Genomic DNA, 21,925 nt, shown 5'->3' with positions numbered 1-21,925 from the left:
CATAATAGATTATGTTGGTCGATTTGAAAAACAAACTAAGAGCTTAATAAATAGTAATAATAATAAAAATATTAAAGGAGTGCTTTCAGGTTTTAAAGAAGAGACATTTGTGGATTACCTTGGTTTTCATTTCCTGAAATATATACACACACACACACACACACACACACCTTTAGCAGAATGCAGTAAGTGCTAGGGGTAGATGTATCCATTAAGTAATTGATAACAAGGTTCTTTGTCCTGGGTGGTCACTTTTACATACAGTTATTGATAAATTGTTTAATCATCAAGGAGTTTTGTACATAGGTATGTTCACTGCCCTTTATAATGCTCAGTTTATTATATTCCTATATCTAATAAACAAAAAGAACATATTTTATGAAACATTTCAACATCGATCTCAAATTAAGTTACTCCTCTTAAACAATTTAGACATCTGTTAGTATTTTAGTATAATGTTCTTTGGGTCATTTTAAACATCTTAAGCACATATCGTGTATACAATTATTACAAATTTTATTACTACACTTACAGTTAAAAGCTATTCTAAAGCATCAGTGATGGATTTAGTCCATTTCTACATTATTTCTATACTTTTTAATTTCTTCCCATTGTTACGCGAATTAATCATCTTCCTAAAGTTTTTGTAATATTGCTGTGTTCGCTTTCCTGGGTTTCAGTTTTCTTAAGATTCATTAATCCCAAAAATCGTCTCAAACTGTGCAAGATTAGAGGATCTGGTTCATCAACCAGTTAATTCTTGGTCAGGACACAGAACTTGATTGTACAAAACAAGATCATTAAAAACTGTTTAGACAAATGTATATCCAAACTAAAATGTATATGATCAACTTTTAGGAGTTATTTGGAATTCGTATAAAGGTAAAATGATATATATGCAAGGATTTTTTTTAAGTTTATTTTGAGAGAGAGAGAGTGAGTGTGTGTGCACAAGCAGGGGAGGGGCAGAGAGAGAGGGAGGGAGAGAGAGAATCCCAAGCAGGCTCCGCACTATCAGTGCAGAGCCAGACTTGGAGCTGGAACTCAGGAGCCATCAAATCATGACCTGAGCCAAAATCAAGAGTCAGACATTAAACTGACTGAGCCACCTAGGCACCTCTATACAAGGATATTTATTACAGCATTGTTTGTAATAGTAGAAGACAAGAAACAGTCCCAAATGGTCATGGGCCGCAGATTGGTTAAATAAAAGTGTATCCATTTAATGAAATACAATGTAGCTAAGGGAATTTCAGCTCTGTGGGTACAAGTTACTTTCCAGTTCAAGATACATTATGTAAAGGGGTGCCTGGGTGGCTCAGTCGGTTAAGCGGTTAAGCATTTAGCATCTGCAGGTCATGATCTCGTGGTCCGTGAGTTCGCGCCTCGCGTCGGGCTCTGTGCTGACAGCTCAGAGCCTGGATGGAGCCTGCTTCAGATTCTGTGTCTCCTTCTCTTTCTGACCCTCCCCCGTTCATGCTCTGTCTCAAAAATAAATAAATGTTAAAAAAAATTTTTTTTAAGATACATTAAGTAAAAATAGAAATGTGTATAACAGTGTATATAATATGCAATCAGTTGTGTAAAAAAATTATATCTTTGTGTGTAGATGTGTATATATGTATACTATATTCTCCAAGCCCATATTAGATTGCTGAAATCTACTTCAAAGCCTGAGGTCTCTGGAGTAGGGAATAATGAAAGATTTGCCCATTTTTCTCACTGATACCCCTTTTTTATTTGTATTTGTGTGGGATGAACAGAGGGGAATGATCATCTGGGAGCTATGCAGCAAGTGGGATCTTATGTAGCTTCTTTTGCCTTCCCCAGTTCTGCCCTTTTCCAAAAGGATCCCAAAGGAAGACTGATCTTTTTCTGCAAATACCAAAGCCATGGCTCAGGTGAGATGCTGTTTCCTTTTGCTCAAAGAGAGTTATTTTTACCCCTAGTACATGTAAACATTTGCCTTCTTCATCATGATATTTTTGATGTTTAAAAAAAAAACCAAAAACTTTTTCAGACACTTTAGTTAAAAGCTGTGCTAAAGTTCTCTTAACCTTGCTCTAAAGAGAAAGATCTTCAATAAGTCAATTCAAAAATTTCTCTCTTGGTGGAGATATTTATAGAAAAAAGAATTGGTTCTATAGCCATTGTTGGAAAAAAGAAACAAGGTCTGGTTAAAGATTTTTACACTCTCAAATTACGGGTGACGGTTAAGGGCCAGCCAAGTTGTTGGTTAACAAGTTTCTGTGAAGAGGTCTTAATCAGATTATAAATCCTTCAGAAAATTCTTATGGATTCCATCAAGAATCCTTGTTTGTTCTCACAAAGAGATTGTTAATTACATAATGTAAAAATGGTCTGATTGAGGCGAGGCTCCAAAAAAAAACCTTTTACATGGTCCATTCAGGAACCTGACCCTCATTTCTTCATAAAAACCCAGTGTCCTTCCCAGTTCCCTCTTCTTTTAAGCAACGTTTACAAATTCATTTAGTAAGTACTTCAGATCTTCTGTCTTAGACTTCTGCCAAAAAGAATAGAAATGTGTTCCCCATTTGTTAATGAATCTAATTTGCTTGGACAGTGATTTGATGAGATGGAGATGAATAATTAGGGGCACCTCATAGGGAAAAGGCCTGATCATCACAGACCTAGGGTTTCCAAGAAGAAAATATGTGGAATGTTTTTGTTTGATATCATTCTTAGTACATGGAAGATCTGATGTATGAGCCTTTCAGGTTTGGGGGTATGACTCATAGTACAAAGCTCTGACACCTATATCTTAACAGATCATCCATAATAAATAGACTTCAGTAATGCCATTGTGTGAATTTGGGTCATTTTCTGTCACCTTCCTATATCTCAGGAACAAAGGGAATTTACTGTTGAGCAATGGGTAGTTATAAGTAAAATTGGGCCAGTATTAGGGATTTAAAAATTACTTTAACATCAATATCTGAAAACAAAAGAAAACTTGTTTTATATCCATGTGATAGAATATTATTCAGTGAAAAAAATATGCTAATGAAAAGAATTTATTAAGGTGCACCTGGCTGGCTTAGTCAGAGGAGCTCTTGATCTTGGGGTTGTGAGTTCAAGCCCCATGTTGAGTATGGAGATTGCCTAAATAAATTAAAAAAAAATTTTTTTATTCTTAAAAAATAAATTGTAACAAGGAATTAACTCTTACTATATAATAGTGTGACATGAGAAAGGATCAGTCTTGAATTTTATGCAAATTTAATTATCTGAGATAAAATATTTTTTAAAGTCATCTTACACATTTTGCAAGTAAAGTAGTGCTATTCTAATCTTGCCCCATCACCCACTCCCAAAAGGTGATTGCCCTCAACTGTCTTGAATATGGTTTAATTGCTATCTTTTGATGAATCAATTTTACTCTCTTGACTTACTACAAAGTGGAAGGGACATTGTATATTCTTGTATCGCACCCTTCATTTCCTCTGATAGTTATTAATCATATTACAGTTTTTTTTGTCAAATCAGTAGTGTACACAATATTATGACTGCAAATATTGCTTACTGATGAGCCAGCTCATAGCTCCATTCTATTACAGCCTTTCATTTTTCCTGCGGTTAATTGCTTTTTTTCCCCCCATTTCCTTCATTGTCCATTTTTTCCATCTGATCAAACACATTAATTCGTTTTGAGTATGGAGACTGCCATCTCCATTCCCTTTTTCACCCTGCTCCCACCTGGTCCTGTTACTCTCTAGACTACTGCATAGTTTTCCCAAGGCTTCCATTTTTGTGGTTTTCCTGAGATTTTCCTTCACTGTTCTCCTGTGTTAATTCACCTATTTCTTGAATACTACGTCTTGTTCTTTTCTGGTTTACTTCCTCCTTTTTGGTGGAGCACATCTTCTGGCACTTTCCTAAGAAATTATGAGGTCCTTTTATGTCTAGAAATGTCTTTTTTCAACCCTCACAATAGAATGATAGTTTAGTTATGGAATGTAGGTGAGAATTTCTTTTCTCTATCAGCATATTGAAGAATTATTCTTACCATTTCTTGTTTTTAGTAGTGTTCTTGAGAACCTCATTGCCTCTCTGATTCTTGATGTCCTTTATATGATCTGCTCTCCTCTGGATGGTTTTAATGTCTTCTCTTTATCCCTTATTCTGAAATTTTACTCTTAGCTACTTGGGAAAAGAAGAGAAAGAAAGAAGCTCACATGTGTTGGTGACTTACTGTATGGCAAGTAGAGAAAAAAAGCTTATATGTACTGACTGGCAAGGATTATGCTAGCCATTTGTATATACTATTTCACTTAATTGGGATGTCCCTCTTAGCTGGATTTTGTACCTTCCTAATTTTGTCTGGGGGAAACAGAATAAACATGGAAACACAAGATTCAGTCCTGCTTATTTGTTTACGGTCCTCCACTTGCGTCCGAAACATCCAGCCCCACTCTATATGCTTGCTATTTTTCACTTCTCCCTTTATTCTTTTCTTCTCTCTTTCCTTCACCAAAAACAAAACAAAAACAAAAATATAAAACATTTCTTTTTATTAATCAAGTCATATACATGGTTGTTGTTCCAGGAGTCAGTGATGTTCAGTGATGTGTCCATAGACTTCTCTCAGGAGGAGTGGGAATGCCTGAATGATGATCAGAAAGATTTATACAGAGATGTGATGTTGGAGAATTACAGCCACCTGGTTTCAATGGGTAAGGACGTCTGTCCATAATCAGATTCTGCCGTCAGAAGCTCTGTTTTCTCCCATGTGAAATACCTGCCTTTCAAGTAGGTATTTCTACATCCTGTTCTTAGAAGAATGTTTTTAATATTGTAGTGTTAGAACAAAGAAGCTACACTGAGTTATGGGGGAGTTTCAAGTCCTATGTTGTTTCATAAATCTGATATACCTTTCTTTGACCTTTTCTTAATGAAGGGACTGAATTTGAATACTGGTATATTCTCATCATAAACTTATCTCCTTACTTCTTTTATAAGCAGGACATTCTGTTTCTAAACCAGATGTGATCTCCTTTTTGGAGCAGGGGAAGGAGCCCTGGTTGGTTGACAGAGAACTAACAAGAGACCAGTGGCCAGGTAAGTGAAGCTCGTCAGGTAATTACTCAGTTGGTCATTGGAGAGACTGCACCTTTGAGGTGCTCTCTGGGAATCTCCCCTTAGGCCTATTGTACAAAAGTAAGCCTTTCAGCATGAACTTTCAAATGACCTTACCTTTTCCTCTTACTTAACACACTCTACCTGCTTTTCTTGGCTAATACTTCTTTCCATTTCCTCTTGTAATTGCCCAATTCTAACCAGCCAGTGCCCTCCTCTACACTCTCTAATGATATTCCTTTCTATCCATATTTTGGATCTAATTTATTATCACTTTCTCATCCTCTTTTGTATTTAGTCTTAAAGAAGCATCACTGTCTCCTGACATTTTTTTTTTTTTTTTTTTTTTTTTTTTTTTACATTGCCAAAGACTTATTTTCTTTAGGGTGTTTTAGATGAAGTAGCTCATACAGTCATTGATTCATTCATACTTAGAACAAACATTTACTGATTTTTGAATGTGTGAGGTACTCTCAGAGGTACTGCAGAGATTAAAAAAAAGAATAAGCAATTTCAGAATTTATAGCTTAATAGGAGTACTAGAACACACCTATATATATAGCTTCTATAAAGTAGAACCATCATAAAAGAGGCTAAAGTAGGGAGCTCAGAAAAAATGAGGGCTAAGGATATAGAAGAGAAGTTGATCCACACAGATACTATATCCACATAGATACATGAGTGTGCATGTTGTTAACTTTAGATAGAATGTTGGAAATAAAGGCTCTGTACCTCCATTGAGAACTTAAAGCTAGCAAAGATAAACAAAACTTGATATGAACGAGTTAAAACAGGACAGCACATTGATTCATTCAGTATATGTTTATTGAGTACCTGTTGTATGCCCAGCACTATTCTTAACACTGATATTACAGCAGTGAACAGAACATGCAAAATCTCTATCCCTGGACCTTACCTTCTAGTGCTGAGAGAGATATAAAAATAAATGAATATATAGGTCATGTAACAGTGCTAATAAGAAAAACAAAGTAGAGGAAGAGCGTAGAGGATACTATCTTATATGATGGGGTAAGACTAACTTTTCCAGTTAAGTGACATTTGGACAGAAACGTGAAGAAGTACAACAGTAAATCATTGTATGTGGTTAGTGGAAGGAAGAACATTACAGAGGGTGGAAGCCAAACATTCCAGGGTCCTGAAGCAGGTGTGCATTGGCTGTGTTCAGGGAGCAGGAGCCAGGAGGCCAGTGCTTTATCTTATCCTGGTTGGTCAAGTATTTTCAAATAAACCGGAGATTTGACGTCATTTCACCTTTGTATAATCTCAATTTGTAGTTGTAAAAAATATAGACTTTTTTTTCCCTTACACAATTTTAATGCCATTATCATCTCTAATAAATTTTACAATTTCTTGGTATACTGGATTGTTTTCATGTCATTATAGTGAGTACTAGTGAGAGTGGACATTTTCATCTTAATGGTGCTCTTTAACTTGTTCACTACTAAATTTTGCCCTTTTTACCTATTACTATCCTTATTTTTTCAAATTTTATGGACTTTATGTAATAAGAATATCTATGTACCCATTTCCAGAAGGTGCTTTTACTTTTTAATTTTAATTTGCATTGGTGTCTTTAATGTGTATGTTGTAATGTGTTTGTAGTCAGCTCCTTAAATGATTATTGTGATGAATTTTATAAATTTTTGTTGTTTTTTAGTTTTCTGCGATTTGTTTTATACCATTTAAATCCATTTTTAGTTTCTTTTTCAATAAAGTATAAATTAAGAGTCCAAATCCATTAACCTCCCTCCCCACTACACGCACGCACACACACAATTTAGCACCCTTTCATCATTTAGCTTACTTCATCTTTGTTTTATCTGCCTGTTCAATAACAAGTTCTGATTTATGTTAGTTTGTATGTCAGCTTCTTTTTCTTGTATCTGTCTGTCTACTTATGCCTACGGAGATAGATATGCCTAGCAGAAGTTAATATATTGTCATTCTTTTTATTGGAAATTATTAAAAATAACGTAACAAACTGCAGGTGGACATTTAAACAGTTATGAAATGAACTGTCATGTAACCATTACCCAGGTAAAAAACTACAACACTACCAGCACAGATCTCTTTGTGTCCATAAGATCTTTGTGTCCTTTCATAGTTTTACTAAGAGTGCCATCCACAATATATAGTTTAGTTTTAGTTGGGTGTGAATTTTATAGACATGTAATCATACTATAATATGTATTATTTTATGCCTTGCCTTTTTTTTTAAATGTTTATTTATTTTTGAGAGACAGAGAGAAACACTGTGAGCAGGGGAGGGCCAGAGAGAGAGGGAGACACAGAATCTGAAGCAGGCTCCAGGCTCTGAGCTGTCAGCACAGACCCTGACGCAGGGCTTGAACTCACAAACCACAAGATCATGACCTCAGCCGAAGTCGGGTGCTTAACCTACTGAGCCACCCAGGTGCCCCTAATTGCTCTTACTTTTATAAAAAGTCCTGATCTCTGGTGAGAGAACTCTCCACCCTTTCCTTCAGAAGTGCTTGGTTTTACTTTGTCTTCCACATGAATTAAAAAATTTACATTAAGTAAAGTTTCATTAAAAATGTCTTTTTCAACAACCATCCATGAGTAAAACTCTCAACAAAGTGGGTATATAGGGGAATGTACCTCAGCGAAATAAAGTCCATATATGTAAGCCTACAGCTAACATACTCAACTGAAAGCTTTTCTTCTAAGATCAGGAATAAGACAAGGATGCCTACTCTCACCACTTATTAAACAGTACTAGAAGCCTTAGAATAATTAGACAAGAAAAAGAAAGAAAAGGCATCTAAATTAGAAAGGAAGAAATAAAACCATCTATGTTTGCAGATGACATGATATTATATATACAAAACTTTAAAGACTCCACTAAAAACTATTAAAATTAATAAATGAATTCAGTGAAGGTCCAGGATACAAAATCAATATATAAAAATCAGTTGCAGGTACACCTGAGTGTCTCAGTCTGTTAAGCATCTGATTCTGGATTTTGGCTCAGGTCATGATCTCACAATTCGTGGAATCGAGCCACATGTTGGACTCTGGGCTGACAGCACGGAGCCCGGTTGGAATTATCTTACTCTCTCTCTGCCCCTGTGCCACTTGCGAGCTCTAGCTCTAAATAAATAAATAAATAAATAAATAAATAAATAAACGGTTGCATTTCTATACACTAACAATGAACATTCAGAAGAGAAATTGAGAAAATCCCTTTTACAATTGCATCAAAAAGAATAAAATACCTAGGAATAAATTTAGCCAATGAGGTGAAAGACCTGTACACTGAAAACTATAAGACATTGATGAAAGAAATGGAAAAAACACAAATAAATAGACACTACCCAAAACAAGTTACAGATTCAATGCAATCCCTATCAAAATTCCAGTGGTGCCTTTTATAGAAATAGAACAATCATAAAATTGTCTAGAACCATGAAAGAGGCAAATAGCCAAAACAGTCTTGGAGGCATCACACTTCCTGATTTCAAACTATATTAAAAGGTATCAAAATCAAAACAGTATGGTATTGGCATAAAAACGGATGCATCAATCAATGGAACAAAATAGAGAGCCCAGAATTAAACCCACATATATATGGTTAATTAATTTTTAACAACAAATCCAAGAATATACAGTGGGGAAAGGACAGTCTCTTCAATAAATGGTTTTGGGAAAACTGGACAGCCACATATGAAAGAATGAAACTGGACCACTGTCTTACATCATATACAAAAATCAGCCCAAAATGGATTAAGGACCTGAACATAAATAAGACTTGAAACCACAAAATTCCTAGAAGAAAATGTAGGCAGTAAGCTCTTAGATCCTTGGCAATTTTTTGGATTTGACAACAAAATGAAGACAGCAAAAGCAAAAATAAATGAGTGGGACTACATCAAACTCAAAATCTGCACAGCAAAGGAAATGGTCAACAAAATGAAAAGACAACCTACAGAATGGGAGAAAATGTATGCAAATCATATATCTGATAAGGAGGTAATATATAAAATATATATACAGAATCTAAACTACATAGCAAAAATTCCAATTAAAATATAGAAGATATAAAAGAAATGGAAATTTTAGAATTAGAAAATATAGTGGCCAAAATTTTTAAAACTGCATAAGCTCAATAGAATGGAAATAACAGAGAAAAATTGGTGAACTTAAAGATGAGCCAAACTAGTTCACATAAATACCAGAATAAAGATCAAAAACTTAAAAAGAATCTATAGCTTCAGGGACATGTGAGACAACAAGAGTTTTAACATTCATGTCCTTGAAGTCCCAGAAGGAGAAAGTTCAGGACTGGAAAAAGCATTTGAAGAAATAATGGCTTACCAAATTTGGTGAAAGATGTATCAGTTCAAAAGGCTCAGCCACCCCAAACAAGATAATTTTTTTTTTTCAACATTTTTTATTTATTTATTTTTGGGACAGAGAGAGAGCATGAACGGGGGAGGGGCAGAGAGAGAGGGAGACACAGAATCGGAAACAGGCTCCAGGCTCCGAGCCATCAGCCCAGAGCCCGACGCGGGGCTCGAACCCACGGACCGGGAGATCGTGACCTGGCTGAAGTCGGACGCTTAACCGACTGCGCCACCCAGGCGCCCCCACCTCAAACAAGATAAACACAAATCCATACCCAGACACATCATAATCAAATTGCTGCAAATGGATGACCAAAAAGGTAATGAAAGAACCACAGAAAAATAATGCATTACTTATAGGGAAACAATTATTTGAATGACTGGATTTCTCTCTTTGTAAACCATGGAGGCCAGAATAAAGTGGAATAAAGTTTTATTGTGCTAAAAAACTGTTAACCCAGATTTACAAATCCAGCAAAAACCTACCAGGAATGAAGGTGAAATTAAGAAAGGCAATACCGTAGATGTAGATGGCAACTGAGACTCGCTTGAAGGTCCCTATGAGATATGACAGTGGTGGGAAGACTGGCTAATGAGACAATTTATATACCATGTTAGAGGGGAAGCACTAGTTAAGTCTAGGAGACAGTTGTCTGTGCCAATTCTGGCCCAGTGCTTCCACATAATGTCTTTCAAGGAAAGTCAGAAATCCAGATTTTCATATTAAATCTGATAGCTCAATGTTGATAACTAATTCAAAACTTTAGAAAATTTGTTGGGGGCAACATCAAACAAATATGTAAGATACAACCTGATTCATCAGATTTTTACTTCTGTGGAGTTTTCTTTTTCTTTCTTTTTTTTTTAACCTCAGAAATTCTACCAAGGTACATCTGGTTAAAACTCCTCATAAATTGTGCTCAACACAGAAGGGAACTTCTTTTTACTCAGAGGTTTCTTCAACCCTGGAAATTAGTTTTGTTGTTAGCTCTGCATCACCAAGTTCTTCTTCCAGAACTCATATCTTACATTTATTTTATTGCCCATATAATTTTCCTTTCCTATGACTCCCACCACTTTTTTGTCACCTTTTCTATCTTTTCCCCTCTGAGAATTTTTTTTCATGAATTCTAGTTTTCATGATGATTGACTTTTCACTGTGGAATTTGAAGATTTAGTTTATACCTTTTTTCACCCTCCAAATATAATTATATCACAATTTTTAAAGTATTATTCAGCTTGCTTCATGACAATGAAATGGCTTTCATTTCTGAGCTCTGTAGTCACATTTCACTTCTTTTAGGACTTGTTCTTTTCTATGCAGTTAATCCTTGTCTTAATTGAGAATTGCTGAGTTTTCTGAGTATCTCTCATTAATCTAACTCTCTTCAGACACATCAGGTAACTGGTTTATTTTTTAAGAGACATTTCTCCTCTAACCCTCTGTTCTGCCCCAGTTGAGACATACATAGCTATCATTTTAGAATTTCTCTTCATTATCATCCCATTGATTCCCTTTACCATGTTCCTTTGAATTTCTTTTGATTCTCTATGTGGATATCTTGGATACCTTTGTCTTGATTGTTGGATCTCTTTCCTTCCTCTTTCTTGGTTTATCCCTTCATTATTCTGACACACACCTTCCAAAAGCAACCAAGGAAAGTATGCAAGAAAAATAAATAGTGTATTTTGTGGAGGTGCCTGGCTGGCTCAGTCAGTGGTGCATGAAACTCTTGATCTCAGAGTTGTAAGTTGGAGCCCCACATTGGGTGTAGAGATAATTTTAAAAAATAAAATCTTTAAAAACAGAAGTGTATTTTCTGAATCCTTATATGTCTGAAAATGTTTCCCATTCACCCTTCAATTTCACTGATAGTTTGGAGATGTAATTTTAGGTTGAAAAACTGAAATTCAAAGTTTTGAAGGCATTGCTCCACAGATTTTTAAAATCTAGCTTCTAGTGTTGTTCAGAAATCCAAAACTCATTCAGGTTCTTAATTATTTCATGTGATCTATTTAATGTCTTTGGAAGCTTTTAGAATTTATCTTTATTTATAATATGCTAATATTTCAAGTAGAGATAGCATGATGTTGATTTTATTCTTTCATTTGGGCACTCACTGAGACATTTCATTCTGGAAACAAAAATCTCTGAAATTTTCTTGTATTATTTTCTTGATTATTTATTCTATGTTGTCTTCTCTATTCTCTGTGTTTCAAACTTTGAATGTTTGCTTTTTTTTTTTTTAATGTTTGTTTATTTTGAGAGAGAGAGAGAGAGAGATATCTCCCACGCGTTTGCTCAAGCAAGGAAGGGGAAGAGAAAGAGAGAATCCCAAGCAGGCTCTGCACTGCCAGGGCAGAGCCCAGTGCAGGGCTTGAACCCACGAACAGTGAGATCATGACCTGAGCCTAAACCAAGAGTCAGACACTTAACCAACTGAGCCACCCTGATGCCCCTGTTCACTTTTTATTTCTAGTGTCTGGCACCATGTCTGACACATTTAATGGGCTCATTAACTTTTTTGAATGATTGAACACTCATAATTCAGATCTTAAATTTCTTGTCTTAGCTCTAGAATTATTTTTTTTTCTATTTTTTATTTCTTCTTATACTTTCTGTGAGAATTTATTAAGTTCTAATTCTCATATTAATTTTTATAAAAGATTTTTCTTTCAATATTTTTTCTGACATTATTCTCTTATGAGATATGTATTATATATTTTTGGAAGCATTCTTTTGAATTTTTCTCCATTGGTTGTCTTTCCCGAGTTTTTTTTTTTTTTTCCCTTTGTCCATTTTAATCTCTCATGTTTAAGATTTTCCTGAAACTACTAGTGATTTAAGGCTGTCTGCCCATATAAAACTGTGGTATTAAAAAACTGATATGAGGGTGCCTGGGTGGTTCAGTCAGTTAAGCATCGGACTCTTGATTTCCTCTCAGGTCATGATCACACAGTTCATAGGCTTGAGCTGTGCATCAGGCTCCACTCTGACAGCACAGAGCCTGATTGGGATTCTCTCTCCCTCTCTCTGCCCTGCTTGCACACACTCTCTAAAAATAAAAACTTTTTTTTTTAATTAAAATATATATTTTTAAAAAGCTGACTTGACCTCTCATTTGTGTCTGAAGAAGTGTATATTTATTGGTGGTAGTCACTGTAGAGTGATCTTCCTAGAACAGTTCGTTGGCTGATACCACCTGTCAGATATTTTCTCTTGGACTGGTTTTCTCCAGAATTGAATCCTCTACTTTCTTTCTGGGAGTCAATAAAATGAGCTTGACTGCCAGATTCTGAAAGTTTACTGAGTTGTATGTATCAGGTGTATGGGGTAGGATTGAGATTCTGGGGTCTGTTTCGTACAGATTTCAATTAATCTTAACTTTTTGCAGCCCCTCCTGCACCCTGCTTTCAAAGGTACCTGTTGATTGCAGTTCTTAGAAATAATGATTCTACAATAAGACTTATCTATAACCTGAGTTTCAGTGTGTTTATGGTTAACAAATTATTTGTTACCATTACATCTACGGTGGCTTCAAAAATTTTGTTGCTGCTCTTTCCTCTCCTATTCTTTGTCTTTGTGGAGTTTCTTCTTTCATTTAATCTCATCACTATCACTTTAGTGGGACTTCATGAAGGAACAGTAATAAATGCATATATTCACTGTGCTGTGTTTGAAAAGAGTGTGTCCTTCTAGAGGAATTTTTTAAGGAGTATACATTTAAATACTTGCTTATTGAGTCAGTTAATAAATATTTGTTGATCTTCCAGTATATACCAGATACTGTGCTTAGAGTTAGGTACACACTGATGAAGACTATGGACGTTTCCTTCACAGAATTTAACACCTATTCAGTGAAAAAGATAGTAAGTGAAGCTAAGTCAATATATAATTACAAATTATGAAAGTCCTGTTAAGGAGAACAACAGAGTGCTTAAAGTGTGACTACAAGGAGAGTATAATTTGGTCATGCAGCCAGGAAAGGCCTCAAAAAGTATGCCCTTTAAGTGCAGATTTGGAAAATGGGCAATAGTTACCAAGGCCAAGAATAAACAACAACAACAAAACCACCTACTAGACATATGGAAAAGTACCTGAAAAGACTATTAAGAGGGACTAAAAGCTGAGAGCATTTGAAGAACTGCAAAATAGGGCCAGCGTGGATGGAGCTTAGCAACCAAAAGGGAGCATAGCCTGAGATTTGTCTGAAGAGGCAGGCAGCAATTAGATCATTCAGAGCTTTGTATACCTTGTTCAAGAGTTTGGCTTTTGTTGTAAGAGAACTGCCATTAAGGATGGATTCAAGATTGCCTACCTCAGGTGGGGAAACTAGATAAGAAAGACACTATCCTGATAGTTCAAAGAGATACGTGTATTAGATATTGAAGATAGGAAGAGTGTTAAGATATATTTAGAAGCAAGATTAGGCAGTATTTGCTGAATAATTATATGAGAGAAAGAGAAAAGATGGTACTAGAATACTTTTCACTTTTTTGGCTTGAGATTTTCCCATAGTGTGGTCTTCAAAACACTGCACTTGCCTAATATCCCCATTTTAATATAGAAATTCTTTTGTATTATCTCCCACATATTAAACATTTATGCCAAATACTTCTCATATATTATTTACAGTTCCCCCAATGATTATAAGAGTAGACAGAGAATTGAGGGCTAAGAAAAATGAACTACTTTGCCCAAGAAAACAAAGCTTGTAATTAGCTGTGTGTTCAAAAATTCACAACTGATTCTGATAACTGATTTTTCAATAGCAGAACACTGCTTTTATATCCTCTACCTTCTCTTTAAACCTACAAATGCTCTTCCTGTCAGTTGGTCATCACTACTATAGTGTTTATGTTCTTTTTTAAGTCCTTTCCTCTTTTCTCCTAAGATCAGCATCACAGAGTTCCAAGCCAAAAAGTGTTTTTATCAAACTCCAAACATATTCCATATTTAGCCACAAAAGAATCCTCACTGTCTGCCACTCATGCTAGATTTATTCATTCCTGCCATCTGGATTGCCACTCTCAATTTCCTTATTTGTTAAAGAGACCCTGGGTTTCCAGTTACAGAATTGAGGACAGTGCTGTCTAATAAAACTTTCAGTGTAATGTGGAAATGTTCTATGTCTGTAATTTCCAACACTAACCACAATTGGCTATTGAACACTGGAAATTACAGTGCTATTGAATTAAATTTGAATTTTTATATAATCTTAATTATGTTAAATTTAAATAGATACATATGCTCATGGATACTGTACTGGACAACATAGATCTAACTGGGAACTGGCAAACCATTTTCCTAAAAGGCCAGATAATAAATATGTTAAATTTATAGTCGATGTGGTCTCTGTTGCAACTACTCACTTCTGCCATTGTAGCTCAAAAGCAGTCATAGACAATATGTAAACAAATAAGTGTAGCTATGTTCCAATAAAACTTTACTTATAAAAATTGTTACAGTGCTGCAGCCCATAGTTTGCCAACCCCTGGGAATGTTATCTTATACTCATTTAATCCTGATAATAACTCTATTAAGTAGGTAATCATTTCCCTTATTTTGTAGCTCATGTTGTGGGGTGCTCTTACAGGTATGTGTGCATATGCTCTGAAGTTTTGTATGTGTATTTATGATTAGAGTCATTTTGTAACAAGGGAGATAAGACTAAGTTTTCTGTATGTTCAGCAAGCTCCCCTAAATAACTCTGATCAATAGCAATGTTTGGAAATCATTGGCTTACTTACTGCCCTCATCTTACTATATGATCTGTCCTTATTCTCATCTATTTTTTTTCAAGTTTGGTTTAATTCTCCCATTTTAACTGAAGTTTTATTTCTCCCAAACAAAAAATATGAGTGATTACTTTCATATTTTCTTTCAGTCCTGGAATCAAGATGTGAGACCAAGAAATTATTTCTGAAGAAGGAGATTTATGAAATAGAGTCAGCGCAGTGGGAGTTAATGGAAAGACTTACAAGACATGACCTTCAGTGCTCTAGTTTCAGAGATGATTGGGAATGTAATGGCCAGTTTGAGAAACAGCATGGCTCTCAGGAGCGACACTTTGGTCAACTGATATTCACCCATGAAGGCATGCCTACATTCAGTCAGCATCCATCCTTTACATTACAGCAAATCATCAATAATAAAGAGAAATACTGTGGAACTAAGGAATATAGGAAAGCCTTTAGACATGACTCACAGCTTACTACACATCAAATAATTCATACCATTGAGAAGCCCTATGAATGTAAGGAATGTGGAAAAGCCTTTAGACATCCCTCAAGACTCAGTCATCATCAGAAAATTCATACTGGCAAGAAACCCTTTGAATGTAAGGAATGTGGGAAAACATTTATTTGTGGTTCAGACCTTACTCGACATCACAGAATTCACACTGGTGAGAAACCCTACGAATGTAAGGAATGTGGAAAGGCCTTTAGTAGTGGCTCAAACTTCACTCGACATCAGAGAATTCACACTGGTGAAAAGCCCTATGAATGTAAAGAATGTGGGAAGGCCTTTAGTAGTGGCTCAAACTTTACTCAACATCAAAGAATTCATACAGGGGAGAAACCCTATGAATGTAAGGAATGTGGCAATGCCTTTAGTCAGAGCTCACAACTTATCAAACATCAGAGAATTCATACAGGTGAGAAACCCTATGAATGTAAGGAATGTGAAAAGGCTTTTCGTTCTGGTTCAGATCTTACTAGACATCAGAGAATTCATACTGGTGAGAAGCCCTATGAGTGTAAGATATGTGGGAAAGCCTATTCTCAGAGTTCACAACTTATTAGTCATCATAGAATTCATACTGGTGAGAAACCTTATGAATATAGAGAATGTGGGAAGACATTTAATTATGGCTCACAACTTATTCAGCATCAAAATTTGTACTGGTGATAAACCATAGAAGGTCTGAAATCTGTAGGAAGGCTTTTAATTACAGTTCAATTATTCAACATTAGAGAATTTATCTTGATAATAATCCCTTTAAATAGAATAATGTAGAAACATCTTATTTGTTGACTCCAGCTTATTCAGCCTGAGAAAAATCATGTAGGAGAAACACCCTATGAGTAGAATATATTTTGGAAGTCCTTTAATAAAAGCTTATATTTCTTTTGACATCAGATAATTCAAGCTAGCAAATACTGAAAATCACAGCACTTTTGACACCTTTCTAACCTTATTTTAAACCTCAGAATTCATGATGAAATATAATCCTGACATTTTTGTTTTTCCCCCTAATTTGTCTATACTTGTTATATTCTTAATATTTTAACCCATCTTAAATTTATATGACTATAAAGTCCACCTGTTTCCATCACAGTTTGTAAAATACCTTTAATACCTGGAATAAGTGACCTCTTTATTCAAAGATGGCTTATTCTTTTTATTTACAAAACTTCAGATTTCTTGTAAAAACATTGACGAACAACTTTCCACACAGTAAATAGAGATCCCTTCATAGCTTCTTGGTGTTTCCATATGTTGGTGTGATATTTTATCAAATTCCTACTGATAGACATTTCCCAGAGTTTCTGCCATTACACAGAGTACCCTAATGGAAATTCTCCATAGGCATATCTTTATATCATGTATTTTAATTGCAGAAATAGTGCATGAACATATTTTCCTTTTAAAAGATTTAAACATTACAAATAAGGCAGATACATTCTTTGACTATCATCCTTGTATCCATTTCCCTTTCTGAAGGATAGTCATTATCTGTTTAGTATTTATGCTTCCTGACCATTTTTCTACGTTTTTATACATATTTGTCTCAGTGGAAACTAAAACGGGATAATGATAATACCTACCTCAAAATTTTGTGTGAGGATCAAATAAATTAAGATGCATAAAGTGCTTAGAATTCTGCCTGTCATATAATAAATATTCCCTGAATGTTGGTCATTATTTTATTCATCATTGCCATTAGTATTATTTGCTGAAAAACAGTTTCTGCAGACCTTGCTGAACGTCAGGCAGGATATATAGTCAAAGAAAGACACAGGGTAATGAATTCAGAAAATTTTCCATCATCACTTCCTATGAAACATGAAATTATCCTAGGTGTTGATGGGGAAAGTAATGTGTGGAAAGGACTTTATTCAGACTAGCATCCTTTTTGCTACATCATGCAATACCTAATGTAAAAACAAGAATGTAGACAAACCATTTGCAACATGGATGAAAAATGAAAAAGTGTGAAAAGAGACAGTATTATGTTTGAAAAATGAATACACACACAAAGAGAAACCTTATAGTTAATGATTTAAAATGTTATTGTAGGAGTGCCTGGCTGGCTCAGTTGGTGTAGCATGTGACTCTTGGTCTCGAGGTTGTAAGTTCAAGCCCCACATTGAGTGTAGAGATTACTTAAAATATTTAATAAAATGTTAAATACAGTGCTTTCTGGTATATTTGAAAACCTAAACAAAATTATTTTTTTAGGAAAATAAAAATGAATACAGTATTGACTCAGAACTCTCAGAAGCCTCATAATCATAAAAACACAGAAAAGGGGAAATTTAGTGTGATATAGTAGCTATTACTACTAATAAAGCACCAAACCAAAAATTTTTTTCAGGCAAAACATTATCAAGTATCTAAGGAATTGTTATATAGAGGTAGACATCTCATAACCACCGAAATATAACCTTGATGTTAGAATAATATTAGGACACCTAAAAACGGAAGCTCATTTTTAGTATCCATGAAGATATATGTGAGCATACTAAAGAAACTAGCAAACAGTGGTACCTATTAAAATAATACAAATGAACCTGGTTGCAGCAGTAGCTAAGGAGGATACCCAGTGCCCAGTTCTAACTAACTGATGTGAGGAAATGCAGGCCTCATTTTGCCAGCTCTTGTGACTTTTTGAGAGTCTGGATCTTTTTTTTTTTTTTTTTTTTTTTCAGTGTGTGATAGCTCTTGATTTTTATTTATTTTAATGTTTATTTTTGAGAGAGTGCAAGTGAGGGAGGGGCAGAGAAGGGGGACCGAGGATCCAACGTGGATTCTATGCTGATAGGCTGACAGCAGTGAGCCTGGGGCTTGGGACTTGAACCCATGAACGGCGAGATCATGACTTGAGCCAAAGTCAGACACCCAACCGACTGAGCTACCCAGGTGCCCTAATAGCTCTTGATTTTTAAATGGTAGCTCAGATTTATCTTTAAAGACACCATGAGTACCAAAGATGTATTGACTGCACAAATAGGCCATAAGTTCCTTTTGTTCTGGATCCTAAAGCTGTGGATGTGCAGAAGGCTTGGAGGAGGAGTTTTTAATAGTGCAAATCCCTTAAATATTTAATATTTAAAATATTTCTAGAGATAACTAGCTAAACTCCAAGTGTAAGGATTTTTTTAAAAGACTTATTCCATCCCCATATTTTCTACATGCAGTTCTTTCTTTATTCTAAGCATCATGTCAAATTTAAAAATTGGGTCTATTTTATATGTAACAACAATATCCTATTGTTGATAAATATATACACATACAACTGAAAATTTTTAAGTGGCCTATGAAGAGGAAAAATAGCCTGACCATCACATTTTTTCACTAGCAGCAAACATGTCATTGGAATTCTGTATTGTGTCCTAGATGAAAAGTTAGCAGACTTTCCATAAAGGGCCAGATAGTAAATATTTTAGCCCTGTGAGCCGTACTATTTCTGTAGCAACTACTTAATTCTGCCATTGTGGAAGAGTGTGGAAGTCTACTAAAAGTCTTAGATTAAGAATCCTGAAGTTAAGCAAATGTCCCACATTTTAGCTTTGTTTAGGTAGATTAGTGTTTTGAAATAGATCTTTTCTATGCCTCAATTTTCATGCTCAGCAAGCAGCTTCCTGCATTGGATGGATTCCATTCTTGGAAGGAAATTCCCATATACCCAAAATTACAGGTCTGTTCTTCCATTCCTCACTTCCTTTTTTCTTAGATCCCATGTTAGTAGGTTAGGGTTTTTTTTTTAAACATTGAGTTATTTTGTTCCAGGCTTATGCCTGTAAAATATTTTATAATCAACTTAAGAAAAGCGGAATGAGCAACATAGGCATTTAAGTCATTCATTAAATTCTTCATCTAAAATTATAGAGGAAATGGGATGCCTGGCTAGCTCGATGGGAAGAGCATTCGACTCTTGACCTCAGGGCTATGAGTTCGAGCCCCACGTTGGGTAGGGAAATTACTAAAAGAAATAAAAACTTTTAAAAAATAAAATGAAATAAAATTTCAGAGGTAATGCATTTGCGTTCAAACCAATGAAGCAATACTAAAAAAAAAAAGCTATGCCTTTTGCTATTCCTCACTCCCTCTCTGCTGATTTACTTCTGAGTAATGTTCAAACCTTGTGTATATCCCCCATATATTTCTTTATGTTTAAATGTTAACACAAATCAGTATATTTTTACCAAAAAATATGGATGGTTTAAACATGCCTTTTAAATTTTGAATTTCCCTAGTCAGTAAATGATGATTTAACTTATTTTTTTAAATGGTTACAGTATATTTTATACCCAAGTATGTTTGTACCAATACCAACTCAACTATTCATGCAATATTTCAGACTGTTTCCTCTCTGCTGTTTGAAAGTAGTGCTTCATTCAGGGCACCTGGATGGCTCAGTCAGTTAAGCGTCTGACTCTTGTTTTTGGCTCAGGTCATGATCTCATGGTTTGTGAGTTTGAGCCCTGAGTCAGTCTCTACACTGACAGCGTGGATCCTGCTTGGGATTCATTCTCTCTCTCTCTCTCTCTCTCTCTCTCTCTCTCTCTCTCTCTCTCTCTCTGCCCCTCCCCTGCGTGTGCGCTCTCTCTCAAACTTTTTTTTTTTTTAAGTTTATTTATTTTGAGAGAGTACAAGCAGGGAGGGCCAGAGAGAGAGGGAGAGAGAGGCTCCCAAGCAGGCTCTGAACTGACAGCATGGAGTCCAATGTGGGGCTCGAACCCATGAACTATGAGATCATGAACTGAGCTGAAACCAAGAGTCAGACACTTAACTGACTGAGCCACCCAGGCGCCCCTCAAAATAAACTTTAAAAAACTTTTAAAAAATAATAAAATTAATGCTTCAATAAACATTTTATATTTTTGTCTATTTTATTTCTGTAAAATAGGTTTTCCAAACCATTTCCAATATTTTCTGTTTCTTAGGAAGGTATTACTTATAGAAACTTTCAGAGAGAAGAGGATAAAGGGACAGAGTGTGCAGTTTTTCACATACGTGGGTGTGTATACACACACAGACTTTACCATTTTAATCCATCTGGGATTCATTATTGTATATGGTGTAATACAGGATGTTGGTTTTGTTTCCATTCAGAAATAAGACCAATTATGCCAGAACCAATAATTGAAATATCCATCTTTCTCCTACTGTATTAAAATACTCATATATTAAATGCTCATATTCTCAAATCTATTTCTGTGCTCTATTTTCCAGCAATCTTTGACTTACACTTTTTAGTAACTTATTACTTGGAAATAGAGATATGTATATTGTTAATATATAATTTTTATTTAGAAATAAAGACAGGGTGCCTGAGTGGCTCAGTCAGTTAAACGTCCAACTTCAGCTCAGGTCATGATCTCGCAGTTGGTGAGTTCAAGCCCTGCATCAGGCTCTGTGCTGACAACTCAGAGCCTGGAGCCTGCTTTGGATTCTGTGTCTCCCTATCTCTCTGTCCCTTCCCCCGCTCACCCTCTGTCTCTCTCTCTCTCAAAATTAAATAAACGTTAAACATTTAAGAAAAAAAGGGGGCACCTGGGTGGCTCAGTCGGTTGAGTGTCTGACTTCAAATCAGGTCATGACCTCGCAGTTTGTGTTGGAGTCCCTCATCCGGCTCTGCGCTGACAGTGCAGAGCCTGCTTGGGATTCTCTCTGTCTCTGCCCCTACCATGCTTGCTTCTTTCTCTCTCTCAAAATAAGTAAACTTAAAAAAAATTTTTTTAATGAAAAAAACAAAAACAAATGCTTATTAGATTTTAAATTATTTTATCCAGTTCCAATAAAAAGACTAATAAGGGTTATATTTTAAATTTTATTCAATTTAAATAGAGTATTTCAAAATGAATTCACATTGAATTGACTTTGAATGGATATTCATTAATACAGGTATGTCTCAAAATGTCTTTGACAACTTTTTATCTCTTTACAGTCTAATATCTTCATGATGTAATGTTTCACAATACTTAAAATATGCTAGTAATAATCTGAAATTTAGTATCTTTTATTAGGTATTGATTATAAAATGATAGATTCTTTTGATCTTTGATAATCTGCATATAAAGGGATATCTCAGTATACCTATTTCACCTTTTTTCATGTTGTAGACATGAGGACAGTGGCTGTTGGGCAAGAATTTTTTTTTCACTGTATTTTCCCCATTTTAACAGACTGAAGGGTTGGTTTTTTCAGATTA

The 21,925-nt window shown here is 35.2% G+C and overlaps 1 protein-coding gene across 1 annotated transcript in view; it reads left to right on the top strand.

The window, feature by feature from the left end:
- LOC125916171 (zinc finger protein 82 homolog) overlaps window positions 1-21,925 on the top strand; it is a 69,175-nt gene that overhangs the window by 11,286 nt on the left and 35,964 nt on the right. The window contains exons 2-5 of the mRNA XM_049622335.1: window positions 1,831-1,901; window positions 4,568-4,694; window positions 4,981-5,079; window positions 15,371-16,391. Coding sequence (XP_049478292.1) covers window positions 1,893-1,901; window positions 4,568-4,694; window positions 4,981-5,079; window positions 15,371-16,391 — 1,256 coding nt within the window. The 5' untranslated portion in view covers window positions 1,831-1,892. The remainder of the gene's footprint in view (window positions 1-1,830; window positions 1,902-4,567; window positions 4,695-4,980; window positions 5,080-15,370; window positions 16,392-21,925) is intronic.

The sequence above is a fragment of the Panthera uncia genome (genome assembly GCF_023721935.1).
Source record: "Panthera uncia isolate 11264 chromosome E2 unlocalized genomic scaffold, Puncia_PCG_1.0 HiC_scaffold_19, whole genome shotgun sequence".
Taxonomy (NCBI): domain Eukaryota; kingdom Metazoa; phylum Chordata; class Mammalia; order Carnivora; family Felidae; genus Panthera; species Panthera uncia.
Note: the sequence above shows the minus strand (reverse complement) of the source record. Positions and strands in the feature narration are given on the sequence as shown.